Source organism: Apaloderma vittatum, unplaced genomic scaffold (genome assembly GCF_000703405.1).
Source record: "Apaloderma vittatum isolate BGI_N311 unplaced genomic scaffold, ASM70340v1 Scaffold44267, whole genome shotgun sequence".
NCBI classification, from domain to species: Eukaryota; Metazoa; Chordata; class Aves; order Trogoniformes; family Trogonidae; genus Apaloderma; species Apaloderma vittatum.
In genome coordinates this window covers 1-21,467 of record NW_009726397.1, presented here as the reverse complement: position 1 = coordinate 21,467, position 21,467 = coordinate 1, and the positions used below count along the sequence as shown (strand labels likewise).

Genomic DNA, 21,467 nt, shown 5'->3' with positions numbered 1-21,467 from the left:
CCAAGTGCGCGCAGCCCCCGCCCCAGTTCTCTCCTGCTTCTCCTAAGCTTGAGGTTCAAAACAAGGCACAGGATCCAGACGTGACCCCCCAGCACTGAGCAGAGGGGAGACGCTGCTGGCCCCACTTCAAACGCAGCTCAACTTTTCAGGGTTGGTTGGGTGGTTTTTTTTCTTACTTGCCGTGCGAGCACAGCGCCTGTGCCCAGCACCACCCCCAGTTTGGGCAGGGCTGCTGCTCACCCCGCCCCTGCCCAGGCCTGCGGTCACTGGGTTCCAGGCGCAGACATTGGTGCTGCAGCGTCTTGTCACACAACATAGGATGTCTGGTGGCCTGGTCCTCCAGCCGGTCAAGGTCCTTCCTGGTTGAGGATCTGGGTTTTGGCAACTCCCCTAGTGCCCCTGGCAACCCAGGGGTACGCTGTGCAGTGCATCCAGCAGACACAGGACAGAGCCAGCTGCACCCTGGATGTCCTCAGCAGCTGTTTCTTTTTGTAGAAATAAGCCTCCAGTAAAGTCCTGATGATTTTAACCACCACTGAAATTTTTCATGTTTACACCCACCATGTGCTTACATTTTAGTACTACCAAAGACACTCCTGTTAAACTCATTTTCTAGTCTTCCAAGAATCTCAAACACCTCAATTATTCCTCTGCCTGTCACGTGACTGCTTCAGCAGTTTCATGGAGGATCAGCACCTACTGCAATGATTCATGTCTGTAAAAATACATTTCAAATAAATAGATGATTGCCTTACTGGCACAAGAGGCTTTTAAGCAGGTCACTTGGCTTCCTTCATTGCTACAATGCAAATCTGTGACTGAAACGACAGCGAAACTTTAAGTCTTGTTTGACTTTCTGTGCGGGAGAGACCATTCCAAACACGGACTGGAGGTGGCGGGGAACAACCAGTGTACTAGTTGTCTGACAACTAGCATGCCAAACTCTGTGCACAACTATTCACTGTTTTGACACGTACAACCTTTGACAGAAGGGCTACCATCACTGGACCCAGATCTAAGGAGTGGACATACTTATGAAAATTAATTACAACCGGTTTTCAGAAGAGAAATGGCCCAAGAACAGCAGAAATCCTGTATTAGGTCCAGACAAACTTGCTTTGGTTCTGCAAGCAACCCTCTAATTCATAAGATTGTTATGCAAATAAAGTTGGTAAAGATCTGGCTGACCAGTAACGTTCGTTCCCACTGTGAATCTCAGCTAGCAACTGTCAGTCTGTAGAGAAGCTGGCACAGAAAGGTGAGATTTCTCCATGAAGCTGAGAAAAATTTAGATGTTCTGGTAAAGTTCTTTTTATTTACAGTATGTATTCTTCTTTTTGTACATACCTATAGCAACATCAAAGTTATTCACAAAGCTTAACTGAATGTAAAAATGTTCTCATCCAACAGTTCGTCCTATCAATATCTGTGGAAAATGTCAACTGTTCTCAGGCAGCAACAAGATTGTCTGAGCATTGTTTTTTAGTTTCTCTGGTAGAATTATAGGAAACCACCTCAAAACATGTACACAGATACTAACTCACCTTTTTTCTGAACACCTTTAGGCACCGAAGTTTTATAGAATCAAACTCAGATTTTCTTTTAGAAACGTGAACTGGGGGAGAATGAGAAGAGATATGCAAGAACTTGAGCTCCTAGACGTATATAGCTAGAGCACAAATTAGAAGTCAGATGCACGCTGTACAGTTTTGCATTTACAATACCTGCCTCAGTTTAAGCAAAAATATATTTGACTGACTTTTATAAATAAGACTTCACTTCTGAGGTGCTGATATTTATCCAGTTCTCACGTATTTTTACTTTCCCTTTTGTTCAGCCCCAAAATCCATCATGAAGAATTTGCAGAAGGACATTAAAAAACTGCCAGTCACTTACTGCAATGCCTGGGGAAAAAGTGTCAGGTGCTCACTTTTATTTGTCTTTCAAGAGTGGAAGAAGTTACATGAAATGTATATATTCTCCTTTGCAACCAAGTGATAACAGTTATCTGATACATAGCACATTCAATTTCAGGCCAAACTGTGGTCACATGTTCTGACACAAGTAGTTACCTTGGAAGAAAGTAAGGCTATCACAATTTGACCTTCTGATTAGAATTAAAACATTAAGATACTTATCAAAATTGGTTAGGAAAGTTACAGACCTCTCTTCTTGCTGCAGCCTTCCTGAAGTTCCATGTAACAAAAGAAAGATTTGGTTTAAGACATCGGCTGCAATCTTTAGTGTTCCTGTTAGTGCTATGTAAATACAGCGTTTGGGGATTCTGACTATTAAAACTATGGTCTAAACTGAAATCAGAAAGTAGACACGGGAAGAAAGCAAGAACCCTGAACTCCTTGCTGCCCTCATTTGTTTCTATGCATATTTATTTGACTGGGGTCTCATATTCCAGCCTAACCTTACACAGTCGTCTTCATTTGTACTCTAGTTTCTTCTCCACATTTACAGGCACAATTTCAGGAACTTATGGACAGTCTAGGCTTCTGAATTCATTAAAATCCCATTGCTTATTACTCAGGTATTCAAATCCATGCAAGTGTGTATATCTGCAGATACACACAAAATCTGTAGCAACATTACTGAGCTAAAAAACCCACAAACCCAAAATCAAGCCCCCAGTTTTCCCATCCCTTCCCCAACTTAAATGCACCTGGCTGATCTTTCGTGGAAATCATCTGTAAGTCACTTAACTATATTTGGAGGTGAAGGATGCAAACCAAAAGCAATCCCTTAATCACTGCTTGCCAGCTCCTTCTGGTCTCTTCTGCAACGTAACTGCTTGCTCTATTGAAAATAGTGATCAGCAAATACTTATCACCAGCCAACCAAGCTAATCCTTCAGCAACTATCTGAGCAAGGTCTTGGCCACTAAATCAAGAGCTTAGGCCTGCTGATATTAGAGCCACCTGTTTCTTTCCAGAAAGGTCAACAATCATACTAATTCTGAAGTATGAGATTTTCTTCTAAAAATGCCAAGAAACCCAGAACAATCCAGCTGACCCATTCCATGGATTTGAGCATGTCATCAAAATACCAGGTGACCTTGTACAGTGGTAGAAAAACTCTTGGACCCTGTCAGTACAGAATGTGCTGCTTATAATTTGGGGTCTACTGTCTCCCTCTATTTTTCTCTTTAAAAAGGAAGTATAATGTAAGTTAAGCTGAAGTTCAGAAATGCATATATTTTACTTAAAAACATTCATCTGTTCAAAATTCAAAATAAACTTTATGGGATACAACAGTTTGGTTTTTTTTTTTAAATAACATTTCATTCAAACTGTATATAATTCATTGAAGTATCCGTACAGCAAACAATGGTTAACCCTTGAAAACCTGTAGAAAAAGATTTTCACACACAAAAAAAAGAAAAACAAAATTGAGGTATCACCCCCACACACATTCATTCAAGCACACACACACTCTCAAGCACACTCACACACATCCACACACACACAGGCTGCAGCAAAAGCAGAAAATTGTAGGCCCAAAAGGAAAATGATGACTGATTGTTCTATCCGAAAGTCCAGGTAGCTCAGGAAAAAACCCCCAAAAAACCAAAACAACCCCCCAGGAGTCCTCTGAGTAAAGAAACTACCTCAAGAAAATTCTCAAGTGCACTGGAGACCTGATCATTTGAACTGTTTCTGCAAAGCAGCTCCCTGCACCTGAGAAAAATGCAGCCCAAGGTGACTTGTGCAAATATAAGGAGTCAGGAATATCTCCTGCTATTCCTTAAGTAGACATGAGGGGTGTCCATAGATTCAATTAGTCTTTGATCATGCAAGATACTGCTGGAGTGCTGTCTTCGCCCTGCAATAAAGGAACAACCTGTTAGTTAATGGGGCTTGACTTTATCATCAACAGCTTGATGGTCGCGTTGTGCCAGGAAGAGAGGGAGGATGAACGAGTGAAGCAGACGGAAGCCGAGCAGCTGGCTCTTTCTGTTCGGAAGAATCTAGCCCACAGTGCAGAAGTTCTCTGTGTGGGCTGTAACAATTTAAGAATCCACCTTGCATCTAAGAATAAGAGGATCTAACCACGTATATTAGATGCTCAGCATGAACTGAGTAACTTTCAAGTATAGTGGGGCTTAAGACATATATCGAACCTCATTATAAACACACCTTGTCAAAAAACCCTTAAGAGCAATAGTCATGAACTGCAATTACTTTTCTGAAATACAGATGTAGCATGAAAAGCAGGTCATCGAGCTGAGAAATGAAAGAGGTGTTGGAACTTGGAACACACTAGAAGCACACTAGCCCTGTCAGGAATACAGGCCCTACCAAAAACATACAATGAGGTGAGGGGAGGGGAAAACAAAGAAGTAATAGCCAGTGTTAACAGTGGAATTTATGGAATCTAAAATTGTGCAACATTTTTGTTAAGAAAAAAACACCTCCCAAAAGTCTAGGGTTACAATTTAATCATCATTTCAGCTAATTCCTACCACGCAAAGTGAGACACTCTGCTCTTCCTTTGTTCCCCATACCTCCCAACCATGCCATCACAACCTGACAGACCTTTCCAAGTTCTGACACAACTCAGAGGAAGATTTTTATTTTTTTTTCAAGTTTCCTGCTACATTCACAAGTTGTATCAGCTCACGGAGAGGGCTGAAGAGGCAGAGTTGGGATAGGGAAACAGTGGGAGCAGGTGGCCACCAGAAACAGGAGGGACAGTGACTTAGAATCAGCAATCTGTCTCCTACAAGACTTAAGTCTTGACAAGCAAGGCTCGTTTACCAGAAAGTATTTTTTGTGAAGAAGCTAGATGATCTGTGTAGATACTACAATATGAGTAACAACAGGTACGTGAGAAGTTACTATTCAGCTAATTTTAAAAGAATTTCAGATGAACAACAGTGGTGATCCTGCGTTATCTTTTTAATTCATGGTGTTATGCGATGGTTTACCATTGCTTCAATTCTCTGGAACTTTGTAACTAGTCTGAGGTTTACACAAACATCTGTGTATTGGTGACATTTCAGAGAGGATCCTCCACTAGTTTAGATGATCTTAAGTGTATTTTATACTATTGAGAACCTCAGTAAAATTCATGACTCATGAGCAATACAAAACTTGCTCTTTAAAGACAATATCCTTATACACTATAAAACTCACTGTAATGACAGTCTTTCTGGGGAATTGTTCTATAATCAAAAAGATTGCAAAAAAAAAAAAAAGATAATTTTTTCACAAGAAGCAAAGATTTCCCTCTAATCTTCTTTCTGGATTTCTCTTTATACTTACTTGTCACACAGATTTGGATCCGATGATTGACTCAATTTATGTAGAATATCTACTATTCCCATGTCTCGTAGTTTATCCTGGCGTTCTTGTGAACCTACAACAATAAATCACATTGTTGGGAATATCACCAAAAATAAATGTCTGCAGAACAGAAGAAGGGAGTGGTAGCAAAAACCAGCCTGAAGGAGAGGTACGGAATACAGTTCAGTTAAAATACATCAATGGAAAAGCTCCCTCAGCTGTGGCTACCTCCCAAGGGAGACCTCGCTTCTTTTCTTTGTGCTCTGTGTGCATGTTTAAGAAAAAAGGAAATTCTGAAGGCAAAAATCTGAACACATTTTATCCTAAGGTAAGAAGTTCGACTTCAGTTGGTTTGATTTGGATGCAGAGAACATTTAATGGGAGGTGTGTCTTTGATTCTGACTTGCAGCACTGTGTAATGACAGCATAATGAGCAGAAAGCCACCTGGAGCACAGCGCTCCAAAGTTCCATGATCGGAGAGACGTGGAATAAGTTGCACAGTGGGGGGGAAAAAAACAACAAAACCAGCAAAACCAACATGCTGCTGAAGAGCAGCATGGTCAACCTGACAATCTGTGAATCATCTGTCTAAGAAAGTGCTCCTCCCAGCATCACCATTCCTCAGCACATACCACCTCCCACCAGTCTTTCCCTTGCCACTTCTTCCAGCTCCACACTGCTGCCTCCATCTGTCTCCTTCACCCCTGAACACAAACACGTGTTTTTTTGTGCAACAGCATCCTTCAGCTCCCTCCTGGTTATCTTCTGTTCCACGCCATGATCCTCCTTATCAAATGCCTTCTCCATTCCTTCTGGATCCACTCACAAAGTCCTTTAATCGGTTTCGGAGTCTCACCGCCCAACCCATTTCAAGCCATGCATGCTGGAGAAAATTTATTCACAGCAATTCCCCTTTCTAATCCATTTATCCTCTCCAGTGAACCTGTTCCTTCCAACAATGAGTTTCCACAATCTGGAGACCTGGAAGCTCTCTTACTAGGATTCTTTTTCACTCCAATTGTTTTTGGAATTTACAGAAATGCTACAGGTGGAAACCTCCCACTGTGTGACTCTCATAAACTCCTATTTATTGACACACTCTTCTTGTGTCTCCTCTTCCTTCCTCAGAACCGGTCTCTACAACTTCCTGAGTGTCCTCCTGACCATTTATTCCATATTATACATATAATGTAGTCTGCCTTTATGCTTTGGATCCAACTGCACTGCAAGTACTTATTGGTATGCAACATTAGCCTTTTGATCAGGATAATGACTTGTATATGCACTAATAATGAGGCTTTCTTACCTTCTTCTTCATTCCATATGAGATTAGATATACAGAACATGGCAGCAAGCTGAAGTTTAGCATTTGAATGACTCTAAATATAGAAAAACAGAACTCAAGTTTAGAAATTCCCAGACTTAGATTTTGGTATTCACTCTGTAATAAGGTAGCAAAGTTGGGACTAATTCTTGTCTACAGTTTCTCTCAAAGGCAGTGCCATAACATAAGGCACATGAGTAGCGTTCAGTCACTTCCTTCCCAATATTTGTTAAGGTCTACAAGATAGGCCTTTTCCAAGATCGTGAAATGTGTTCCAAGTAGCTTTGTCACAGATACTGCTTAAATCACTGTAACATTCTTATGAGAAATTGGATTTTCCTTTTAATCAAGTCCTCAGTACACCTCTGCCACACAGAACCACACTACAGTTCTTAAACATAGATGGGTATATGAAAGTTAAGTGCATGATACTGAATGATTTATACAACAAAATGCAAAATACCCTCTTTTCATTCCTGCAAAAGACCTTTAAGAGAAATTCCCCATACCATGTAGTATTTGATTTTCTGCAGGATGTCATCATTGGTCATAATCAGTTCTTTTGCTGTTGTTCCATCTGCTATATTGGCAAGTATACATAATGTCTGAAAGAGAAAAAACTGTTATTTGGCCACAGAACACATCCCATGATTTATAGACTTTCCCCAACAGCTTTGAACTTGTGACAAACAATTTCTTTAATTAGTTTTAATATCTTTAATCTCGAGTTAACAGCTTGCTTACATCTGGGGCCAAAGCCAAAGAGTTAGCAGCTGTGGCTGAACAGCTCTGGCAAAAAACAACCAACAACCCAGTCATTGCCATTTTAAAATAAAAAGCAACATTCCTTAATACATTTCAATGAGTAAAATTTTAAGTCTCTCCTGGAAATATGCAGCATATAGAAAAGATTAAACATACTGGGAAAATAAAGCAGTCTATTCTTTATTAGTGGCTAGGGAAAAAAACCCAAAATCCCATACCCATCCAGTTCTGCAGGCCAGGTAAAAGAAAGACAGAGGTCTACCTGCTGATTCAGCAGAGTAATAATTTCTCCAACAAGCTTAATCACACAATTAACCTGCAGAGACAACTCACACTACTAACATATCTGGTAATTTCCTGCAGATTAGAGAAGCCATCCTACAGAATAACCTCGAAGCAACTAGGCTCACATTTGCACTACAAGCACATGGCATTAAGATTTGCACAGGCAGCTTTTCTCATCCTCAGGAGGCACCAGGAGATGCTCTACAAATCCATTCCCAAAGAGCCACGGAAGAACTCAACCATCTTTCCTGGACACGCAGGGATGACTGCAGGAGGACACTGGAGAATGATCAGCACTTGTGTGATGCCTGTGTCTAAGCTGCACTCGTTCATGTCAGCAGTTGCAGGGATTTATTACTTCCAAGCTGCTAATTCCATACTGATGAGCCAGGCAGTCAGTGATAAGAGATAAGCACTGTCCTGCTACAAGTGTGGGCCCTTGTGTGCAGATAGGCTGTACTGGATATACAACTTAATTCTGATACGAAAACAAGCTGCTAATCACATCACAGGGACAAAGGTAATGCTCTGCGAATAAAGGCACCAAACCCTAAATGCTATATTCAACCCATGTCCACTGGCCCCGTCCACAAGCATTTCTCAGGCACAATGATTCTCCTCCAAAATACTTCTGTGAGGCTTGGCAAAGTAAATAACCTTCTATTGCAACGCAGGCCACTCATGTCACTAGAGCTTTTTCAAGAACTATTTCAAAAGACACAACTGGTTAATCCTCAGGTGTTTCAGAACCACTGTATCACTAAACTTGTTATCTAAAAGTATTTGAGGATTTTTTTTTCCTAGTTTTGCACTCAAATAGCCATAGAAGGCCTGTTTGCCTTGAGCCCGTTCTCCACTGACCAAAGATTTTGACCAGTCAGGATTTAGCTGTATTTTTACACTCATTTGCCACGTTGTTTGCTACCAATATCCACCCTAAGCCAAAGCAATCGTCTGGAATCTCCCACAACTTCTCACTGCCCCTATTCTTCATCACCACATGCCCTGTATGAGGAAGAAACAGGGTTTTCCAATGGACCATCTTGTCTGTCACAGGAGTTAACTACCCAAATTCTGCCCATCTATCCGTTTACTTCTGTTTTAGCATCCCCACAGCAGGTACCCCTGTACCCTAGTCCCTTGATGCTACCACCAAGCCAGGGATGCTTCTCCCTGCTGGCCACCTCCTCTTGTCCTTCTGCCTTTCCTCTTGCACACTGCCGAAGTGACATGTTCCACCCCACTTATTTCTTCGCTACACCAGCATCCTCTTTTCGTGCTAGCGCCTCTCCTCTTCTAATTGCTGCCTGCTCCTGCAGGTACCCAAGAGCAGCCAAGCAACCACATGTCCCAGCAGAACACGTTACTGCCAGCAAGGCAAGTGACGATGGTATATTCTTCATTACTGACTGCTCCAGGGGTAAATAACCCAGTGTGAAATACTGGCTTTTTGCTCTTCCCTTTCTGCCACCTAATTAATTGCCTTAGATTTAATTCTTCTGCTCTCACACAGAGTGCCCCCCTGTTTACCAAGCCTACGTTTAACAAAACATTCCAAATTCAATTCAAACACCTTTGTAATAACCCATTAGAAAGAAGAGCATTCTTGCAGGTACTCAAGTTATTAACCTGACAGATCTCAATAAAATATACAGAGCACATCATAACCCCAAATAAAAATGACAAAGTGAGTAGAGTAAGCATTCTTAGCATTTCTAAAATTTTATTCTCCCAAGACAAGATGAAACAAAAAAGTTTACCTGTTCTTTGACTTCTATATTGTGCTCCCCTTCCAGAATGAGGGTCACTGCTTGCATGATTTGCTTGCCATGAGTGCTCATTATATGGTCTATGTGCTGTAAAAGCAATGATGAAATACAATCAGTGTAACTTTCCAGACAAGTAAGAGGCATTCCTACTTGAATTACTCTAAGAGTAGCAACACTGCACAAAGACCCTAGCTCCTAGCGAGGTCTCCCAAACACAAGAACTTATCAGAGCAGAAACATAATATTCCTCTTCATTTGAAGCCTGGTCTTGTTTGAGAGAGCATGGGGCCTTGGTTCTAATTTCACTACAATCTGTAGAAAAGACACTGGTTTCCCAGTTGCATGGAGGCCAGTCCAAAGACTGAATGCTGCTGGACCCAAGCTCTAAGTGTGATGCTGCAGCTAGAAAGAAGCGCTTCTCTTCTGGTACACATATCAGAGAGGTGTAAGAAAGCTGAGGTTTCTTATCTGGCATTTGCTGCTCTTACTGGAACACTGTGACTAGGTCCGATAGCCACATTTCAAAAGTCTGAGAGGGTTCAGAGAAGACATATACATTACTTATCGTCTAGGAAACTGTCTCAAGAGACTTACAAGTATTTGATCATTTGATCAGACCAAAACCACCTAAAATAAAACTACTAAAATAAAACTGAGCATTAGGGGTAACAGAAAAAGATTAAACTAGATCTACTGGATTAACTGATGCCAAAACTCAAGAATGACAGCAAACAGCCACGAAAGATTACCAGCACATGGTACGCTACAATCTTTTAAGACATTAGATATTCTTGTAAGACTTCTTAAAATTGCTAATAACGAGATTTCATTCGAAAGCTGCTGGATGAGTTATTCTGGAGTGAGGTTTGGGTAGAGAATGAGAATGATTGGTTCTGGCACTAAAACATACTACAGAAAGTAGGTGAAGCTGGGACGTAGTTTCAGATGAAGAACATCTTAAGTGACAATGAGACTCTGCTGTCAGGAGCTCGGAGTGAATTTAATGAATGACTGGTTATTATTAAATATCTTTTCACATTAAGACAGAGCTAATTTTCTATGAAGCTTATTGAGACTCAACGAGTACAAATATCAGAAGATTTTTTGCAGTGACCTTTTTATGGTAGAAACAGAATACGTGATAAATGCACAGTAGAGGCTTCGTGGTTTTTTTCCCCCACAAAAATGTTGGCTTGCCAAATGTTTGCTGCATGTTTTCCCTCTGTTCTTCACAGGGGATTACCCCTTTCTTTTCCTCCACCAATATCTCTTTCTCCCTGTCAAAAACAATTCATGGGCTTACATTTTCAAACCATTTTATTTCAGTGTGTAAAATGAACGTATGCATTTTGTAAGTGCACAGTCCCACAGTCAAATTCAAAAAGCCAGTACTATCTATATAGTTGGATAAGAACAGAAATATTTCAGGTGTCAAGAAAGAAGAAACCCAGGTATCCTTAAGATATGTACCTTTCCACACATCGACTCAACAATGTAACCCTACTATTGTTGTTCTGGAAAAGTTTCACAGAAAGACTGTTAGGAAAATAATTTTGCTGAAAGCTAAATGCAATGGTATTGAACATTAAATGTAACTGTCTAGCTCTGTATTTGATAAAAATTAAAGTTTCAGTAGATGTAGAGAATTCTTCAAATGTTTTCTTACACAGATTTGTACATTTCGTTACAGGTATCTGAACAAATCCAAAACCCTCAGTTCTAGCAATATATCAAATACTAACCTTAAATGGAAAAATAACTTCTCTTACAAAAAAGATTAAGAACTAATTTGTATTGTCTATGCATTTGATCAGCTTTCAGAAGAAAAGCTCTACTTACTGGGCGAGTAGATAGAAGGTTCCTGAGCAGTCCCAAAGTTTTCATCAGAACATTTACATCTGAATCAGAAAGCAATTGGAACAACTGCTCTGTACTAAGACCACGTAAGATGTCTGATTTGATCTTCTGTTCTGCTTGAAATGCCATATTCTGAAAGAGAAAGAAATTCTTTGCTTGATTTTTTTTTAACCTTAAACTTGGGCTTTCACTCTTTTAGTAGACTATTACCTGCAAGTATATATCTTTTCATTAAAATTAATCTTGCAAAGGTAATCATTTATGAGGAACTGATCCACAGTGAATTATATTTCCACAGTCTTATGGCTGACCTGGTTATTACCTGCTTTTATTTGTCCCCTGGCATGCTACTGACACTACTTAACTGTTTCCCTGAATTGATCCTGGCCAACCAAATTGCTATCAGAACTGCAGAGTTTATTTTACTTTATGGACTAATTGATGAAGTGTTCCGGGCCAATATTGTTTTCCTTCTGTAGTTAAGTGGAAAGACAAGCCAGATTTCAGCTACATTATTTTTAGTAACAACTGACAAGTTCTTTAAGTTACATTCACAAACTTTTTAAGATGCAAAATCACAAGCAGTATTTCATCAGTGTATTCTACTTACCATTAAAGCCCAAATGCCATTCACTCGCAAGGCAAGATTTTCACTCTGTGTTAAGCTACATAGAAGTTCTATGGCTCCCGATTCTAAAATAGGCTAAAATGAATAGGGGGAGGAAAATAAAATTTTTAAAACACTACTTGGACTAATTAGACATATATACAAAGATAAATATAATGCGAAAGTCTTGTTTGTTCTTGAGCTTACAAGATATCCAGTCCACACTCATCAACTGACCAAGCTATACCCAACCTTTGTGAGCACCAAAAGCCAGGTTTTTATGGAAACACTCTGTCTGAGATGGCTTTATTCTCAGGTGTATCCATGTACACGTACACAGGTATACACACAGCCATATGCACACACACGTGCTGTGATATACACACATCTGCCGCACTCACACAAGCAAACAGATTTTCCCAACAACTTTCAGCTTGAGGCTGTTCCCCAAAAACAGTCTTCCTTGAGCAATCATGTCTTTTTGCTTATGAAGTGAGACACATGTAACAGTTTAAAAGAGGTTAAGGTCAATGAAAGCTACTCAATACCTTTCCTGACATTTAATCTTTGTGCTTAGTAGCAGGACCAAACTAAAATAATAAAGAAAACCAGAGACTGTTCTTGATGATCACCGTGAAATGCAAACTTTGTAGTATCACATCTTCAAATGACAGGAAAAGTATCAATACATGCACCTTTTCTTTTAAGCTGATTAATATAATGGAAGTTAAATTTGGAACAACTGCTTTCAACCTGAATTGAATTTTAAGTACTAGTTTTACCTATGACTGGAAAAGCTCACGCATTAAAAGGATTCATTCAGTGATTTAGACGGCTCCAGTTTTAAGGTGTTCCTTCCTTCCAGAAGTTACTACTGCTTCAAAAGCAGTGAATAATTGAACATATCTGAGTTTCTGGGAAGTTGTGTGGGTTTTTTAACCTGCTGAAGAGCTGAATTCACCAGAAAACAGAAATGGGTGGAAAAGGCTGCACTCTGTAGGAACAGGCTCATTTCACTGTAATGGAACTGTAACAGAACCAGGCAGCAGCAGTTTGTGGTCCCAGGTGCCTGTGTCCTGTGGTACGCTGCCAGTGATCTTGCCACAAGCTGGCTGGCTCCTAAGCACTTCTCCACAGCCACAGCACGTGGGAGACATTCCAAAACTAGCTTTCCCTCAGCTCTTTTACAAGGTAAAATACTTCAGCTTGGTTTATTTATTTAAATGACTGGTAGTTTTACACAATTTTCAAAATACTAGGTAGAGAATAAAGGTAATATATCATATAAAGATTAGATGACTTACAGGTCCTTTCAAATCTCACATTTCTAGATATTCCTGCATTTTGCACAAGCGGTATTTTCTTTTGGCAACTGTGTTTTTTATACGAACTATGTCCCCCAACAGAAAACTCAGTATTTCATTCCAGTCTGAAGTGGAAACACTATGCTGACTGTGACCAGAAGTATGAACAAGAAAGTCCATGGGCCAGTGAACTGTGCCTGGCGTTATTTGAGTTAATTTTCTCTCATACATGATAAAAACCCATCAGGACCAACTGATCAAACCAAGGTAATCTGAAGTGCCCTGCATGAGTCCAGATATACCACAATCTTGCAGATCTTTTCTGTAATTAAGAAGTATTTAGGAGCTTGAAAACTGCTCTGTTGCTACAAAGCATTGCATGTATGTGTATCTGTGTGAAACAGAGGCATTGCAGAACTCAAGAAGAGATATCCTGATTCGTTCATTCCAGAACAATAAAAACCACAAGACTCAGCTATGCCAGGATTTTCAAGATTACATCAGTAATTCCCTAAGACAATGAATCATACTGCCAATCATCAGTTTCTCTTCTTATGAATTTTTTAGATAATACTGGTTTACAAGAAAAAAAACCCAAAACATCACATCTACTTTTCTTAAAAAACTACATTTAACTATTTGCCCATATTTAACTGTCACAACACTATGAACAGATTTTTTTTCTTACTCACAAGCTATCAGTGACACAGGCTTTCTAATATTACAGCTCTGTAATGCTTCGCAAGCGGTGGCTACCAAGTAAGACACGTTTATGCTTTCTGAACCACTGTATACGGTAACTTACTACAGAATCATTGGAGTTAGAAGGTACCTCTAGAGATAATCTAGTCCAATCCCCCTACTAAAGCAGGTTTGCCTATAGCACATGACACAGGATTTCATCCAGGCAGGTTTTGAAAGTCTCCAGAGAAGAAGACTCCACAGCCACCCTGGGAAGCCTGTTCCAGTGCTCTGTCACCCTCACAGTAAAGAAGTTCTTCCTCAAATTTAGATGAAACCTATGTCCAACGTCTCCTCTTATTTCTAGATAAATACTAACCTCTTTACTTGGAGAGAATTCCAGAAGAAGATTGCATAGCGTGGAAGATGCTACTACAAGAATTTCATTCGGAGCATTCTGTAAAACCTGCAGTCACAAAGGAGAGAGTAAGGAATCTCCGTTAACCAGTAGATAGGGAAAGGACCATTTTGAAATGAGGTACCTGTAATTATGCTGCACTTTTATATTCCACACCTTAGGAGATGCTTTGATGCTAGCAGTGCAGACCCAGACAACGCTCATTCAATTCCATGTGATGATACGCATTATATGACAAACTGGAGCAACACCGAGTTATTTCACAGAAGCCAGATTTGAGAGCTTTCCGGTCCAATGTAAAAGAAATCAGCGGGAACAGGTCCCTGCTCTGCAAAGCATACATGTGCTGGCAGCTGTGATTTAGCTCTGCAGCCATTCTCTCAGCAGAGAGCAGGCTGTGTCCTCCAGTGCACCTCTGTGTCGTGGTTTACAGAAAAGCAGAGGAAGCTCCAGGAGGAGCACAACACGGCAAATTTCCTCATGACCACCCTTTCAGAAAACCAAATAGCCTGGAACAAGTTACGCCTGTATCTCCAGCAGGCCCAATACATGTCATTCCTAAACAGAGCATCTCCCTTGCACGTTCTGAGAAAACTCAGTGAGGAAATAGGCATGAAGGATAAAACCGCTCCTCCAGCAAAGAAAGGGAGAAGGGAGGGGTGGTTCTCTACCACCTTTTGTTTCAGAGCAGTGAGCAAACTGCAAACATAAACAATTACTGCATTTACAGCGGCTTGCGCTACAGGACATATATCTAAGTCCTATAGTTTTAGATGTTATTCTTCCACAGCTTATACAGCTCTCCATGCCAGGGCAGAGACAAAGGACTTATGGAGTTGTTATTCATTTAGACTGAAAATAATTATTTAATATTACTTTTAGTTTTCTATTAAGAATAATTCTTGACATTTTGGAATGAACATAGAAGTTTCTGACTTCAGCTTATTTAATACAAATCAAAATTAACTGCTAACTGCTAGCAGCTGTGTTTACATAGAAGTCTGACACCTACATTTGTTTTTTTTCACATGGCCCTCCTTTTATGCCAGTTGCGCTTCTTCAAATAATCCTGTTGGTTTTGTGGTTTATATTTATACAGGTTTGATGTTTTCATCAAACTTAAAATATTCAAACCATTCTCTCCAAAGCCTTTCAGGTGATGGTCCTGAATCATGGATTATCACGCTACAGTGACAGGACAGAATTTGCATGATCAAATCTCCCTTGACATTCCAATAAGACTAATGAATTTGATAGCCATGGATTAGTATCACAGTTCACACACTCAATCCAAGGATGAATGCTTAACGTGTAATAAGGGTATTGTGTATACTGTCAAAAAATAATTTCCCCATCACTTATATCATGAAATTGTAGAAAAAAGTAGGCCCATAGTTTAGGGCCATAAAAGGCTGAGGAAGTTTCTTGGCCTACAACCAATAAGATGGTCACAGAATGTAGTGTAACTAGTGAGTCAAATTTGTTTACAGCCACAACTTGTGAGAACTAGAACATAAGCAGAATAGAAAAGGCAGGCCTGACTACAATGTCACTGAGCAGTACGCCCAACAGGCATCTTTCTTGTACTGAAATACTGCTCAAAATAATTCCTTACTTCCTTCCAGGCTCTTGAGTGAAGCTTTAAACCTCCAGCTCATATAACTGTCTCGTTATGAATCTCATCAGTTCATTTCCACTGACACCACTTTCTCTGGTCTGGCTATTTTACTTGCGAACAGAAAGTCAAGCTGACTTCAGGTGATTCTCATGGATGTTAACACAGCCTGAACTTTCAGGCTTCTTGCTAGTACCCGCTGTCTGTTCTCCACTGTCTAGGTCTAAATGATGTTAAAACTGAGAAAGTGGTTTATTTACCCGCACTTAATGACAGTCACGTTACAGGATGAGAGATTGTATCTACTTTACATACTTTGGTGTCATTTAATCTTGTGGATAATTGCATCATATTAAAATGTGTCTTTCTAAAGGTCTTGCTGAGCTCTTTGGCTTCAGCTTTAGAATCCACAATGAAATCTAGAAGGTAGAGAATTACAGGAGAAAACGGAGACGTAAATTCTCTTGTAGGGCTTAGAGACCAAGTTTAAACTGTGACACCTAGTCTGAGCCTGAAATTAAAGGAGATATACTCCCAGTGTCCTATGTAAACAAACCTTAGGGATAACTGCCTCACTCACTGATCATGCAAAAAAGGAAACAAAAATCAAGAATGAACCTCAGTCCTCTCCGCTGCCGCTTGGCTTTTGTTGACTTCTAGGTAATTTCCATTATGATTCTACAGAAAGGCATGCAAATTGCACAGCCACCATATCCTGCTTCAACGGAACAGAACACTTGTGAGACTTGACTTCGCTTTACTTACCTTCATTAAAGGTTTCCATACAGCATGATCCTGAAAACTTGTCCTGAGCTGCTGTACAGAACGGGATAAACTGTGCAAACACCTGTCACAGAAAAGAAACTGTCACTGTGAAACTACATGCTCACATGTACACTATTGTAACATATACACTTCTACACAAAGAGTCAGCTTAGAATTTACTAAGTAGTAGACTGTAAATAGCAAAAAGAACATATTGTACTAGGGCAGGGTAACTCCCCTCATCTCTCATTACATTTTCCAAAGGTAGAAATCACTTCGGTTTAGCTTTTGAAAAATTAGGACAAATTCTAATAAGGAGAGCATCAGACCTTGACAAGACAAATGTATTTGCATGAATCAGAAAAGCCTCCTACCTGACTGCAGCTAATCGCACCTTGATGCTAGATTCAGACAAGCCATTAACAATACGGTCCATCATATTTTCGGTCTCAATGATCTGGAGTGAGAAGGAATTAATGTTATATGAATGAAATAATATGAGCATTTCTAGATTGTTGGGTTTTTGTCTGCAACAAATACTGCACATAAAAACTGTGGCTAAAACCAGCAAGCTACATTCTCTTTCCAGATTAAGTGGAAAGTGGTATTTATCTGCACACAATTTAGAAAAAAAAATTCTACAATCTATGCTCCACTACTTTCAAAATGATTTTATAAATCATCAAGGAAAAAGAGAGTTATACATACACACACAAACACATATATGAATTGTCCTTAATGTCATATTAAAACCAGAGAGAGCACGTTTGAGTGCACGCAATATACACAAACTGCACATTAGGGACGTGTTGTAGAGCCACCTGGAAAGAAATGTGCAGTAGTTCATCTGCCATATTTAGACACAGCCAGCACAAGCACTTAAGACTAGGGTAAAAGGGAGTTAATACGAAGATGAAAGATGGCTTTTGTATAATAAATCAACTTTGTCCTGTGCACACCCACCACTTATTAAAAACAATGCTTTGATATGTAAAAGAAGGATCCTCACTATTAACTAAAGGAGTTCAGCCTGCAATGGAAGAGAAGTTTATGGGTTTGAAGTCTGGAAATCCTGAATGGTTTCCCCACTTGTCGGTCTCCCTGCTAGTTACCTTTTCAGCTCTGTGCTTTGCAGCCTCCCTTCCACCCAGATCTTTCTTCACTCTGTTTCCTCCCTTTAACCAGCAAATAAACTCAGAAAATTGTCCTCCCTCCAGAACTTGCCACATCTGACATAGCAACTCCATGCTTAATTTATAACACTGCTGCTTTTTTAATCATTCATTATTTAATTTCCCTCCACTTTACACAAACTTTTAACTATGAGTGCTCTAATCATCCAATTTCTTTCCTGAACAGAGTTTTTCTCCTTCACACCAACCACTTTGTAATGAAAGTACAAACCCCTCCCTTGGTCACTTCAGAATCATGGAACAAATTTTGACTTTATTTCCCAATATAATTGGACTTTCTATGGTTTATTTTTTGGTTAAAAAAAAAAAACACCTATAATAAAAACAAGCCCCCCAAAACAACCCAAAACATTTGCTTTAAAATAGGATGCATGACAAGAGGTATATTCTGCTCCTTACAACACAGGTTTCAGAAAATTACTCATATGCCAAAACAATATTCCTGCACAGCTTAAGAGTAGCGAGGACTACAACATGTTGAAAGAATATACTGGGAGAATCTACACCGTTCATCAATGTGAAGACATAATAAAGTTTACTTCTCTATTATGTTACACCAAAGCAGTAACTCTTGTTCAAATCCCATGCAAAGAAAGTGCAATTTGAAAAGTTTATATTAACATAATAGGTATAGAGCCTTCTTGTTTCAACCTATCTACATCACAACGGAAAAAAATCCAAAAAAACAGGCTGGAAGGGTGCAAATTCTTGCACTGCCTTGCAGTCTAACTTTCAGTTACATCTTTGTCCAAGTGCTAACATTTTCACAGGCTCACCTTTTTTCGGATATCTTCATCATTTGCTCCCAAGGAGGCATAGAGCTTGAAAGCAGCCTGGCGCAGTTCGTGGGCGTGCTTCAAATCATGGTCGAGCTATTTAAATAAAGCAGAAAGATCAAATTTACCCACTAAAAAGTTACGGATGTGATATTCTCGTATGCTGGAAACTACTGCTTTTCTGTTGGGGTTTTGTCTACCATACCAAGGGCAGCCAGAAACACAAATGAACTGCTGTTCCATTAGCTGCTGTTCACATTTACCAATCAAATATAGCAACTCAAAGTTAAGAAGGAGTTACAGAACTCTGAGTTACAGAACTCAAACAATCCAAGGTCAAAACAACTCCATAAAGTTATGACTGTATCTCAACTATATTCAGGCAAAACCTATTTTTATTTACCCAACAGAAGCTTACAGGAAGAAGCTAAGAGAAGTACAAAAAAAATTGGGAAAGAATCAAGGGAAGTTTTATCAAGAGAACTGAAGCAAGAGCAGGAATCAAAGACCTCCACCTTAAGGTGGATGTTAATTACTTATAAAGTTAACACAGCAGAGTAAAAGCTGCCTCAGAGGTTTCTGGAGGATAACTTCTTAACAGGAGAGCTAGAGGAGTGAATGAGAGTGATGCACCACTGGATAGGCTGCTCACAGATCAGGAAAAACTGCCTGGGGGTATGGTAATTAACGGGAGCACTGGCTATAGAGATCAGAACTAAAGGCACGGAGCAACGTACAGAGCCTTGAATTCAGGAGGGCAGGCCTGGAGGAGCAGATGGGGTGTATGTACCCTGGCTTGTTCAGCCAGGAGAAAAGGCTGAGTGGAGACCCAAGAGGAGCCCTCCAATACCTACAAGGAATCGTGGAGGTGCCCAGCAAGAGGAGAGACAACAGGCAAACTGAAACAGGAGAGGTTCTTACTGAGTACAAGAAAGCAAAGAAAGAAAAAAAATCCCTATTACAACAGTCAAACTTTGGAAAAGACTGCTCAAAGAGGTTGTTTAATCTCTATTCTTAGAGTCTTTCAAGAGCCAACTGGACTAAGCCCTAAGCAACCACATTGAAGTTCAACAGTGACTCTGCTTTGAACAGAAAATTTAGCCTTTCAAATCCCACATTCCTTCCAGTAAGAATGATGCTGTGATTCTGACTGCCCTCAACACTGTACCAAAGGATTTCAGAAAATGATTAAATATTTAAAGTCTATAAAAAACACCAGAAAAATGCCAGTATTAATCAGCAAAGCACTGAAATAAAAGGACTGTCAAAAACTAAGATGCACGAGTAATTTGTTTTGGTGCAGCTATATTAGAACAGAATGTATTATATAATTGTTAAAAATATTTAAAACAACCAAGTAATCTGTTTGGCAGAGTCCTCACTCACATAGTTTTTACCTTACAGGGTGTAATTTAAAGCATTCTTTACAAAGTAAGCACCCTAGCTTCCCAGCTGACTGGCTTTACAGACTTTCTGAACACTCAAAGCAATGTCATAATATTTATAATTGCCCCACTCACACTTGGAACAGTCATATTTTTGATGCTACAGCCAATGTCCATTACTCCTCGATCAGTTGCTAAACTTCATTCTGCTTATTTAATTTTATACTGCATGTGATTTTTTTTCATTTCATTTGCATTTTTACATAGAATTCAAGGTTGCTCTATATACAGAATTAATCTCATTCTACAAAAGTCTGAGAAGTGAGTCTACCTTTTGGGTTAGTTTCAGAGAAAAAAAATAAGGCTTTGTAATCCTTTTTTTTGGGAGGTACTTCCTAAAAAATCAGACTCCATTAGAGCGGAAGGCAATAGGCAATAATTATTTCCTTATGCGAAATATCAAAACCAATCTTGCTTCTGAGGTTGACTGATCCACTACTGCTTTGACTGATCCACTAGTGCCTTGGAAAGTATATGCAAATCTGTAAAATAAGTGTTAATGGATGAGAATTTCTAGTACAACACCTATAAAACACTCTTCAAGGCACATATGGACTCAGTTTATTCAAGTTCTTTCAAGTGCAGGTAACTCATAACACGTGTTTGAGACAGATCAGAACTGTCTCTGACCTCAAGATTTTTCCCAAACCTGACTCAAGAATTGAAATCAATCTCTCATCACATGGACTGTTATCTCTTATGAAGCTGAAATGTACTGATTCCTGAAAGTAAATATTTTAAACTCTGCACTGGAGAAACGTGACAGATGTCTCCATCTGGTACTTCATTGCTCTCTGTGGAAAATGTAATGAAACTCATATGGTGAAGATATATTAAAATGCCCGTATCTCACCTCTCTATCTTTGACACAAAATGGCAGCATTCTTTTAACAGGATGGGGGAGTCCAGATATACACAACAGTTTTAGTTTGGACAATACAGGCTCCAGAAAAAGCAGTGAGCCAGCCAACACTTGGAGACTATATGCATCAGGAATCATTTGGACATCTTTCTAGTGAGAAACTCAGCCATAAAGTTTAAACTGAATAAAAAAATAAATATCCTGAGCCCATTTGTTATTGGTTTTGCACATTTCTCAAAGCTTCAGAACCAGGTAAGGAAACGTACCCTCTTGATATCAGCGATTGCACTCACTGAGCTGGGATACTTGAAGTAGTCAGCAAGCATGACAATGAGGTGGTCGGTAATGCTGGCAATCCTCTGGAGTTCCACATCTGTTTCAATCAAATAAGCCAGTGTTTCTGCTCCTTCTACTCGCTCCTCCAGCAGTCTTTCCTTACTACACATTCGAACCAAACATGGCAGAGTCTGAGAAGTTCAAATAAATAAATAAATAAATAAATAAAT

The 21,467-nt window shown here is 39.6% G+C and overlaps 1 protein-coding gene across 1 annotated transcript; it reads right to left on the bottom strand.

The window, feature by feature from the left end:
- Positions 1–3,183: 3,183 nt before the first annotated feature.
- Positions 3,184–21,434, bottom strand: ARMC8 (armadillo repeat containing 8; the record flags this gene model as incomplete). Its single annotated transcript, XM_009873254.1, has 12 exons — positions 3,184–3,831; positions 5,274–5,367; positions 6,602–6,674; positions 7,129–7,224; positions 9,430–9,525; positions 11,278–11,427; positions 11,906–11,998; positions 14,267–14,353; positions 16,686–16,767; positions 17,060–17,142; positions 18,655–18,750; positions 21,228–21,434. Coding segments are annotated over 12 exons (1,191 nt in total), but the record flags the coding sequence as incomplete, so codon positions are not given.
- Between the last annotated feature and the right edge of the window lie 33 nt (positions 21,435–21,467).